The sequence below is a fragment of the Diceros bicornis genome, chromosome 2 (assembly GCF_020826845.1).
Source record: "Diceros bicornis minor isolate mBicDic1 chromosome 2, mDicBic1.mat.cur, whole genome shotgun sequence".
Lineage (NCBI taxonomy): Eukaryota > Metazoa > Chordata > Mammalia > Perissodactyla > Rhinocerotidae > Diceros > Diceros bicornis.
Window position 1 is genome coordinate 31895561 of NC_080741.1, and position 12313 is coordinate 31907873.

The window sequence follows — 12313 nt, forward strand, 5'->3', positions numbered from 1 at the left end:
CCAGAAATAAACCAGCACATCTACGGACAGCTAATCTTCAACAAAGGAGCCAAGAACATACAATGGGGAAAAGAAAGTCTCTTCAACAAATGGTGTTGGGGAAACTGGACAGCCACATGCAAAAAAATTAAAGTAGATCATTACCTTACACCATACGCAAAAATTAACTCAAAATGGATTAAAGATTTGAATGTAAGATCTGAAACTAGAAAACTAAGAAAACATAGGCAGTACGCTCTTTGACATTGGTCTTAGCAACATATTTTCAAGCACCATGTCTGACCAGGCAAGAAAAACAATAGAAAAGATAAACAAATGGGACTACATCAAACTAAAAAGCTTCTGCACAGCAAAGGAAACCATCAACAAAACAAAAAGACAACCTAACAATTGGGAGAAGATATTTGCAAACCATACATCTGATAAGGGGTTAATCTCCAAAATTATAAAGAACTCATGCATCTCAACAACAAAAAAACTAACAACCCAATTAAAAAATGGGCAAAAGACCTGAACAGACAACTCTCCAAAGAAGATATACAGATGGCCAACAGACACATGAAAAGATGTTCAACATCATTAACTATCAGAGAAATGCAAATCAAAACTACAATGAGATATCACCTCACGCCCATCAGAATGGCTATAATTAACAAGACAGGAAACAAGTGTTGGAGAGGATGTGGAGAGAAGCCAACTCTCATACACTGCTTGTGGGAGTGCAAACTGGTGCAGCCACTATGGAAAACAGTATGGGGATTCCTCAAAAAATTAAGGATAGAACTATCAGATGATCCAGCTATTCCACTGCTGGGTATTTATCCAAAGAACTTGAAAACACCAGTGGGTAAAGATACACGCACCCCTGTGTTCATTGCAGCGTTATTCACAACAGCCAAGACTTGGAAGCAACCTAAGTGCCCATCAAGGGACGAATGGATAAAGAAGATGTGGTATATATACACAATGGAATACTACTCAGCCATAAGAAATGATGAAATCCAGCCATTTGTGACAACATGGATGGACATTGAGGGTATTATGCAAAGTGAAATAAGTCAGAGGGAGAAGGTCAAATACCACATGATCTCACTCATTAAGTAGTAGATAATAACAACAACAAACAAACACCTAGAGACAGAGATTGGATTGGTGGTTACCAGAGGAGAACGGGGGAGGGAGGAGGGCGAAAGGAATAATTAGGCACATGTGTGTGGTGATGCACTGTAATTAGTATTTGGGTAGTGAACATGAGAACATGATGTAATCCATGCAGAAATAGAAGTATAATGATGTACAACAGAAATTTATACAATGTTATAAACTAATGTTACTGCAATAAAGAAAAAATTTTAAAAAAAAAGTACAAGATGCATTTTACAAAAAAAAAAAGAGTTTCAGAGTTCTGAGTATATCATAACTTTCTTATGAACTTAAGAAAGAACTTAAGTCAATAGTTGTGCATGCTTCACTTTGTCTCTGCTTGTCGGGGTTGACTGACAGGTTTATTTTGTTTCATCCAATGAAAACTTCACTAGCTTTTCTGTTAATTATCTAATGTCATAATATGAATGGGATTACACTAAGCAACAAAGTCGCAAAGAATTCCCATTCCAGGATTAGTCAAAGTTTCCCATTTTTATTAGATCATACTTGCTCATTATCCAGAAATCTCCAATATATGTTTCCCAAAGAACTAGCGTAAAATGTTTCTCAGAGCTTCAATCTCTAAAATCTGCTCTGAAAATGCAGTTGAAGATAGTGTTCGGTTTTGGACTCTGGAATTGGAGTAAGACATAGAGATAAAAATCGGAACCAATGACCATATTTGGAGATTGTTTTCCTTGAGAAAGATAACAAAGCCCTGCCTAATAATGAATCAAATGAGATGAAGAAAAGGAACTTTTATTGACCTTCTGTTCTAGCACAGTCAGTCCAGCGATGTGCCCACAAACCATTTATCTAGCAGCTGATACACAGATTAAAGAATGCTCTGAGGCACTTCCTACAAGAGTTGACAAAGAGAACTTTTTTCCATTAAATAAGTTAACGTCTGAGGAGGCAAAAGCGAAAGGAAAGAGAAAAATGACATGGGAACACCAAACTCACCAAACTCTGGGGACACTGGAGGGCAGGAACAGGCATCCCAGGCCTATATTAACGGGCTCAGAGAAGCTAAGAAGGATTGCACAAAGATTACAGAATTTGGAGGGATATACCCTACGGATGGCTAAAGGGACAATTCAAGAAAAGGCATGAAGATGTGAGATTCAGAGCAGGGACTGTGAAAGATATCTGTCTTATTTTTGTCCAATTCAGAAACTCAGAGAAAACTCCCAAATGAGGATATGGAAAAATCAAAAGGAACTGAACATGTCAAACAATTTATTAAGAAACATCTTACATCTGGAACAGTGAGAACTTGAGAGATTATTTAGCCGAGAGTGTCAGGACGCTGGCCAGGTCCCCTCCTACTGACATTTCCAGTCCAAGCCCCTGACTCAGACTGTAAGCGTTGTCCCAGGACTCTCTGCCTGAGCGCCTTCCCCCAGCCCACTCCAAGCAGCCCAGAAGTGCCTGGGAGTTCACCCCAGGAGCAGCCCTCAGCTAATGACAAGTGTTCCCACTTGAGATTGGAAAAGAAAACAAAAAACCTCCAACCTTTCATTTGGCATACAGGACAACTCTGAAACATCTCCTATGCTATATCCCAGATAATAATCTGTGAATCTGATTATTAATATTCCCTATACTAGCTGTTCCCTTCTCTGTCTCATTTCTCCACTCCCTTGCCAGTGTTACCTGAGACCACCTCCCATATAAACTATTTCACATGAATCCTTGTCTTAGGGTCTGCTTCTGGAGAATCCCAAAGGAAGAAAGTAACGGAACGTAAATTTAGGACTGAGTTCTCTTAACTCCATGCTCAGTTGAAGACATCAAAAATTTGGAAGAAAGATGGCTCGTGAACTTAAATTCATAGTAAAACCCATCACACGGGGTATTTCTAACAACTAGGGTAGAGGAGAGATGGAAGAAGGGAATAGAAAGGAATTTTTTTAAAAGCAATTAAAAAAAGCAACAAAGGGCTTGATAGAAAGATGAGTGGTAATAAGACATACTGTACATGTTACTAAAGATTTTTTATTTATTTATTTTTCCCCCCAAGGCCCCAGTAGATAGTTGTACGTCATAGCTGCACATCCTTCTAGTTGCTGTATGTGGGACACGGCTTCAGCATGGCCGGAGAAGCGGTGCGTCAGTGCGCGCCCGGGATCCGAACCCAGGCCGCCAGCAGCGGAGCGTGCACACTTAACTGCTAAGCCATGGGGCCAGCCCTGTACATGTTATTAAAATGATCATGATATACCCAAATGAAATAATAGCTTAAATATATTAGGAGGTTCAGCTTTCCTAACTCTTCAGCTAATTTAAAAATTAAAAGAAAATATAAATCCATCTTTTTGTGTGTGTGTGTAAGGAAGATCGGCCCTGAGCTAACATCTGCCAATCCTCCTCTTTTTGCTGAGGAAGACTGGCCCTGGGCTAACGTCTGTGCCCATCTTCCTCCACTTTATATGGGAAGCCGCCACAGCATGGCTTGACAAGCCGTGCGTCGGTGCACGCCTGGGATCTGAACCGGCGAACCCCAGGCCGCCACAGCCGAGCGCGCGCACTTAACCGCTTGCACCACCGGACAGGCCCGTAAATCCATCTTTGAGCTAATAAAGCAAAATAGTTGTCATATTTTAGATTTCATCCTACATAATCTATAGATTCTCTGCACCCACCTTCCCACACACACAAAAAGTTGATAATATGGTATTAGCAATTCTAAACTTAATTCACAGTCTTGGGAATACTACTACTCATACCAAGTATGACCAACTGAAATTTGAGTTTGTATTTTATTTGTTCTGTAACTTTGATTGACAATCAAATCTGTTCAAGAATATATGATTAATTAACACTTTTGTGATTAAACTTTCATTATTTCTGAAAAAGAGTGAAAAGTGAAACAAAAGAAAATTCTTCCAGCAGCAAGAAATGGGTGGGCCAGCCTTATTGTTAAGAGATTAAATGTACAGATAAACTTGTAGTTTTCAAGGTTCAGTATGAGCCTGGCCACCAATTTCCACATCTTCTCATGAAACTAGCTTTAAGAACAAAGATGTAAGGAATTTCTAGTAAAATAAATGAAAACTCACTCTCCAAAAACACTATTCTGAACATTTTTGTATGAAAGGGCTTCTTAAAATGAGGCTGTTATTTATAGACAATTTCCACCCTCCCTCAAGAAGATTTATCTTGAATTCTATCCCTAGGACTCAATTGCACAACAATAGACTAGATTAAAAAAGAAGACGGAAGTGTCTTGATTGCCTGACCTGCTGAATGAGATTTCAGAATGTTTCCCTGAAATCTGCTATGTCTACTGACTACCACATCTGTTTGCTAATTTCAACAGATTTAGACAAATGATATGTGATCAGCAAAAGAAGACTCTCACTTCAAAATAATTAATGGATTGCAAAAGAAACCCTCCAAGTATGCTAAAGAAGTTACAAGTATCTCAATTCATCAAAATATAAACACTTATTTACCCAAGAAGCAACCAACCTTGGAAACATATGTCTAAGTATATATGTCATCATGTATTCATTCACGCAATAAAATTTATTCAGCACCTATTATTTGCCAGGCGCTGGGATAAGTATTAGGACATAAAACCCCTTCCCCTGCCCTTGAATGTTTATAGGCGGAAAGAGAGAAAAAGAGTCACACACACGATAGGTGCAATAAAAGGTAACAAGTGTCATGTTGGGTAGCAAGGCTACTAGTTCATTCACAGATTCATTCAACAACTATTGCACACCTACTATGTGCCAAGGATCATTCAATTTATGAGTAATAAAAGTAGTCCTCATGATGGGCAGTTACCTTAGAGAAAAGATAATTCATTATTGTTGTTGTTTTAAACACACATAATGATGTATAATGCTGCACATGTGTATTACCTGGGTAATTGAGGAAAACATTAAATAAGCTTCTTTTCCTAAAATTGTCTTTCCTTTGCAAGCCAAGAAAAGAACTTAAAGCCCAAACCAGTTAATTATGATGTTTGAGAGCCATAAAATAGTTGTCCTTACCAGGAATACAGGATTGTTCCAACAACAGACGTGAGTTTACTGTTTTCTTGTTTTTGCTTTGCCAGGCCAAAGTCAGCTGCAATTCATAAAACAAAGCAATGTTATTACACTTTCCAGAATTAGCATTGTTCCTTAAACTTTTGACATCCTGCACAATAACTATTACAGTTCACAATAGAAAGCTTTTCTTTTTTTTACTGTCTTGTCAAATGCGCCATGTGTCAATCTTCCACACCACTCCCAGGCTTAATTAATGGCATACGTATAATATGCCATTATGTTATATATTTTAACATAATGAGGTTTATCATTAAAAAAGCTAACATAAGTCTTGGTGACTGAAACATAGGGCAAAGTGATTATTGAACTTGTGATTCCACCTTTTAGCTTATCTTTCATCATTTCAAATTAATAGAATGACTCTAACATTTTAGCATATGGCAGTCATAACCAAAAAAAAAAAATTAAAAATAAGATAAGCCTGGCTAACCACCATGAAGATCTGAAAACCTAGAATTAAATGGCATCTATTTGTACTAAATCACAGTAAATATGATGTAAAGAATCATCTCAAAATATTTATATATCAACAAAGGATTCTGATTTTTAATTTAGAACACCAAAATTTATATTTAATATTAGCACTAGCTGTACTTTTCAAATCACCTACAGATATTACTCTTTTTAAACCATCAACCACTTAGGTCAAAGTGGTAGGAACAGATATTCTCACATCCTCATTGTACAGATGTATCAACATTTCAAGAGATGTAATTACCAAGATTACACAAAAAGACAGTGCTAACCCAGGGCAAGCAATTCGAGTTGCTATTACTAATAAGGTTTGATGTTCACAGCATCACTCTGTAAAGTGCACCAAATGCTTATGGAATTTCACTGCAATGAACTTTAATAGAGTATTTGATTATTTGTCTATACTAAAATGTCTTTCAGGTTGAAAATATTCCAGAGTACTTTGACTTCAAAATAATAATAATTCACATTTTTTTAACAATACCCATTTACTAAACAATAACCTTGAACTAGCACAAATTTAGCTGCTTTCATGAATTGCCTAATTTAATACTCATAGCAATCCTAGAAAATAGGTATTACTATAGTTAGTGCAGCTTAGTGCTTAAAAGCAAGGACTCTGGAACCAAACAGCCTCAATTCAAATCCTGGCTCCATCATGTGCTACCAGAGTAACACTGGGCAAGTTTTTTAATCTCCCTTTGCAGCAATTTTCTTATCTGTAAAATAAAGATTATGATAGTATAGTAGAATAGTAAACTTTGAATAAGTTAACATATATAAATGTAGTACAATAGAAAGTTGAACAATGGATGTATATCATTATTTAATCTTCACAACCACCCATTTTGTAGAAGGAAACTTGAGGCTCAAAAAGATTGAGTAACTTGCCCAAAGTCTCACAAGGAGGAATTAACAGAGTCAGACATGAGTCTGGGGTTGCTTGATTCTAAAGCCCAACATTCTTGTTGAAATAATATGCCAAAGAGAAAAACCAGGCCCAGACCATTTAAACGGCAAATCCGACCAACCATTTAAGGAATAAATACCAATTCTGCACAAACTCTACCAGAAAATAGAAGACAGAACATTTCCCAACTCATTTTATAAAGCCCACATTACTCTGATACCAAAGCCAAAGACGAGAAAACTAAACAATATCCCCCATGAAAATAATCAATAAAAATAACCAACAAAATAGAAGTAAATCAAATCCAAAAACGTATAAAAAGAATAATACCTAAAGACCAAGTGGAGGTTATGCCAGAAATACAAGGCTGATTCAATATTTAAAAATCAATCAATATAGTTCACCAGATCAGCACATGAAAGAACGAGAATCATATGGTCATCTCAATAGTTTTTTCATATAGCAAGGATTTGACAAAATTCAACATCTATTTCTTTCAGCAAAGTAGAACTAGATGGGCATTTCCTTAGCCTGATAAAGAGCATCTACAAAAACCTACAGCCAGCTTTCTACTTAAGGCTTAAAGATTGAATGCTTTTCCCTTAAGTTCAAAACAAGGCAAAGATGTCCATTTCTACTATTCCTATTCAAGATTAAACTAGAGGTCCAAGTAAGAACAATATTTACATACAGATTTTTACGTGATCATAATTTTTCATTTCTCTTGACATATTCCTTGGAGTGGGAATACTAGATCATATGATAAGTGTGTGTTTAATTTTATAAAAAATTGCCAAACCAAAATATTTTCCAGTGTTTTCTCACCAGAAATACATGAGAGTTCCAGTTGCTTCTGCATCTTCACCAGCATTTGGTGCTGTCGGTTTTGTTTTGTTTAATTAGCCCTTCCAATAAGTATGTAGTGGTGGCCCAGTACAGCTTTAATTTGCATTTCCCTAATGACCAAGGGTGTTGAACATTTTTTGTGTACTTATTGTCCATCTGTCTGTCTTCTTTAATGAGGTGCCTTTTCAAAATTTGGCCCATTTTTTCATTGGGTTGTTTGTTTTCTTATTATCGAGTTTTAGATACAAATTCTTTGTCAGATAGATGAATTGCAAATATTTTCTCCCAGTCTGCGTCTTGTCTTCTCATTCTCTAATAGTGTCTTTCATAGAACATAAGTTTTAAACTTTGATGGAGTTCAGTTTATTAATTTTTTTCCTTTATAAATTATGGTTTTAGTGTTACAGCTAAGAAATACTTGCCTAAGCCGTGTAAAATAGTCCAGGCTATTCTGCTGAAGAGGCCACATAGAGGAGAGCAGCCCTGGAGGATAAAAGGCCAAGCTGGAGACAAAGCCAGAACTAATCACAAGCCACATTGAGTGAGGCTTCTTGGAAGTGGACCCTCCAGCCCAAGTCAAGGTTCAGACGATGCAGCCTTAGCTGACAGCTGGACTGAAACCTTGTGAGAGATCCTGAGCCAGAACCACCCAGCTAAGCTGCTCCTGGATTTTGTTTTCAGCCACTAAGTTTCACAGTAATTTGTTACACAGCAACAGATAATTAATACAACCGCTACCACCCTAATCCAAGCCACTGTGAACTCGCACCTAGGCTCCTGAACTATACCTCCTAACAGACTCCCTGTTTCCACTGCTCCCTCCAAAACGTAATTCTCTATACCAGAGCCAAAACGATCTTTGAAAAACCTAGAGCAGATATCGCTACTTATAAGGTTAAAATTCTACAAAGACTTCTGATAAATACTAAGAACAAAGGCCAACCTTCTATCAGGCATATAAGACCATACATGATCTGGGTTTTCAGACAGGTCTTTCTTAACCATAGTAACAAAAATTTGCCCCCTTCTTCAACACTCTTCTATTACATTTACTTTATTCTTACTTTATTCTTTATTTATTTCATTATCTAAAATTACTTCTTTATTTTTATTTATTTAATATTCATTTATACGTTTAGGGTCTTTCACTCCTAACTAGTACACAAGATCTATGAGAGCAAGAACTATATATTGTTTATCACTGTAGACTGACAGAGATATCTTTTGATACATATACAGATACATATATACATGTGCGTGTGTGTGTGTATATATATATATATATATATATCCTCTCAATCTAGTAGTACTACTGACAAATGGGAAATATTAAAGGGCTAAGTTATATGAAGTGCTGTTAAGAACTATTTACAAGCTAGTTGGCTTGCTATAACCTTTCTATTCCTCTATTACATATTGAAGAAAATTAGCAGGAATATTTCAATAATTTTAGGGGCTCACTATAATTTTAGCACACACAAACCTAGACAACTTGCAATCTACTTTGACTCTTAGTTCTAATCTGTATAGAAATTATCTTGTTTTTATAAAAATGCCATCGATTTTGAAAGGAGTGATACAATGATTCTACTCACTCCAGTTAATGTGGATAAATGGCAGAAACTCGGACAGATGTCTGCAAAAACACAGATGGTTGAGAAGCATTCTTAAAGAGAGCAAAAGCTAATATATTGTTTGGCCATTTGGAAGATTTTGGTAGTAGCAGGAATGTTTCTATTACTCTTTCCTCATTTGCGATCATATTTGGAGTAGAAGAAAAGGTTTTATTTCAGGAACTGTGGTCATAAAAGCATTCATGTGCTATAATAGAAAGTTTAAAATGCCAACAGAAAACATTTTACATATAGCATATTATGCAAAAAAACATTAGGGCATAAAAAGACTCTCCTTTGACAGAGCAAATGCAACAGGAAATGTTAAAGACTGTAGCATGTTAACACTACAGCCTGCAGCTGTCAATCTTCAGATGGAAAAGGTGTGTGGTCTCCGATTGAGTCTCTAGATTTTTGCTCAGTCATTTACTGTCTGGACACCTCACTGGACTATCATTGGACACCTCATTCAGCTACTCTGTTTTCTCAAAAAGGCCTATAAAACTTACCTTTTGCAAGGGTTGCTCCAACAATGTGACAATAGATGAGAAGCATTTTGAAATAGTGCATAGATGTATGGTATTCCCACCCCTCTCCACAGGGAGCTCTCACCCATCACATGCATGTCAACAACTCCCAAATTCACAGCCAAGCCAGAAAGCTCCGGCCTTTGTCTGGGGCTTCATCCACAGCCTTGTGAAGCACCTGTCTCTTCACACCCCAGACTAGGCTCATCATTCACAGTTATCTGGGACATCTCAAACACCAGATGCTTCTCTTCCTCTCCATTTTCTGGGCTTGAACTCTCTGCCTCTTCTCTCTTGCTCCTATATTCACCCATTCACCAGCTTTTGTATCAGAATCTTTCTTTTGATTCTGTGATCATAGTTTACAAGTGCCAGGAGCCCAGGCACTCCCTCCTCCTGCAACAACCTAGGTGCACCTCATCAGAAGGCTTTTCCTTCTAATCCATTCTACAGGGTATTTAACAATGGAACAATCTACCAACCCCTGTCTTCATCACAGCAGGCCCCCATATAAGTACCAGAAGGTCTCCTGATCACTATTCTTTATAAAGTTTCTAGCTGCCCTATCTGGCCTTCAAGACTCTGTTTACTCATTGATTCCCTCATTTGTCCACCAAATATACACTAAGCATCTATGTTCCAGGTACCAGGCTAGGTGCTAAAGATAAGATGGTAACCAGATCAGAAACTATCCACACTGACTTGCCCTTAGGGACCGGTAGTAGAGATACACATTAAACAAAGGATCACACACATAAATGATAAGATCATTTACAGTTGTGATAAGATCATTAAAGAACAGGTAGATATATGATGTTATGAAAGGGGTAGATATATGATGTTATGAAAGGGTAACGTAGGGGACATCGCTGATCAGCAACAGCTTCTGTGATAAAATGATGATTGAGTGAATATATGAAGGAGGACAGACGTTAACTAGCTAAGGAGAAAAAGTGGAGAAGAAACATCCAGGCAGAGGAACTGCATGTGCAAAGGTCCTGTGATCAAGGGAGCATGGTCCATGGATGAATTGAGAAAAGGACTGGCTGGAGGGTAGAGAATCGGGGGTATAGCCAGATGATGCAGGACTCTGCAGGTCATATTCAGATGACTGATCTCTCTCATTACTGGCCAACTTAAAATGTCCACTCCAACAAAGCTATTGGCCTCATCCTTGCAGAGCACTTGATTATGAGCACCTTGGCGCCCTCAAACACGCCTTTTTCTTTACCTGACAATGGCTTCCCTAAAGGAATACTATAATGAGACATGGTTAAGAGACGAACCCTAGAGGCAGACGTGGTTTATTTCTGGTACTGCCAACCTATTAGTCAGGTGATTTAAGCAAATTTCCTAACCTCTCAAAGCCTTTTCATTATCTGTAAAGATGGGAATGTGCCTCAGATGCTGGATGAGATAATGGATATATAACTTGTATCCCATGGTAAATGCTCAAGAGACGTAGCTATGGGCAGTTGCTCCTTTCTTTCAAAGCATAGCTAAAATTTTTGAATCTTAAGAATGTCTTCCCAAAATAAAGTAAAAACAAGGAATGACTCTGACAATTTCAGCAAAAGATCAGTTGAAATCCCTAAAGTGCTAGGCTATGAAGAGCAGTCTGCTTGAGCACAACTGTGTAACAGGCCAGAGGAAGATATCCATCTTGCAACCCCATCTTGTCTACCGCTCTGCTCTTTCTTTCTGCCTCAGCAAATGGACTGGCCAGCCTCCAACTTCCAAAGCAACAGGATTATCAATAACATCCTCTCAGCGCAGGGCTCCATGGGGATGAGAAAGGGTTTCCCAGAAATATGCTCAGAGAGTTTTCCTTCAACAAACCCCTATCTCATTGGCACTTCCTCCTCTGAAGGCCATTCAGATTTCTAATCCCTGCCCCCAAAACTTCCTCCTGACCTTCCTCCAAATGAAGTTCAGCTGTTATTAACAATATTATTTCTACTTCTACAAGTGGAATGCTAATCAAGTCTAAAAGGGAATTTCCTCAACAGGGGAAGGAGGCAGGAATTTAATGCTGCTGTACCAGGGAGCTCGTCCACCATTCCACTCCCCACTCTTCTAAAGCCACCTTCCCCAGTGCAGACCCTATCCTGGATGAGGCAGAGTGACAATATTTCTTTTTCTCAACAGCATCATTATTTTGTTGATTTTTATTGATGGAGTTATTATGACTAGGAGTTTCAAGATGAAAAATTCAACACCTGACACAAGAGTGCTTTCTGAATCCTAGGTAACTCCATATCTATGGTACACAAACATCATTTCACTCTAGGTGGTCTATCAATAGACTGGATTCTTGGGGAAACTAATGTCCTTACTAAATGTTAGCTCTTCTAAAATCATTTTTCAATATGGAGTTTGTTTCTGGTTACTACTACTTAGAATAGTGAAACTGTGTTTTACACTCATAGTTGCAATATTCAGTAGGAGTGATAAGGGTCAGATTCTTATAAAAACAGGAAGGGACTCTCTTGCTCTAGTTCTCTCTCTCTCTCTCTCTCACACACACACACACACACACACACGCATACACACACACACATACTGTTTGTGGCATGATTCTAGAGTCCAAAAGGCTCCAATGTTTCAGTCCACGTAGGAGGCTGGGCAGACTGATCAGACCATTAGATGTGTAGTATAGTGCACTGTTGAATTAGTTTCTGTAAAAATAGGCACTCCCACCTACTCACCCTGCTGCTTAGAGAACACACTTTG

At 37.9% G+C, this 12313-nt stretch overlaps 1 protein-coding gene across 6 annotated transcripts in view; it reads right to left on the reverse strand.

Moving 5' to 3' along the window:
• Window positions 1-12313, reverse strand: part of NEK10 (NIMA related kinase 10) — a 218789-nt gene that overhangs the window by 123454 nt on the left and 83022 nt on the right. For all 6 annotated transcript variants that reach the window (XM_058553999.1, XM_058553994.1, XM_058553988.1 and 3 more), the window contains one exon: window positions 5151-5226. In XM_058553999.1, coding sequence (XP_058409982.1) covers window positions 5151-5226 — 76 coding nt within the window. The remainder of the gene's footprint in view (window positions 1-5150; window positions 5227-12313) is intronic.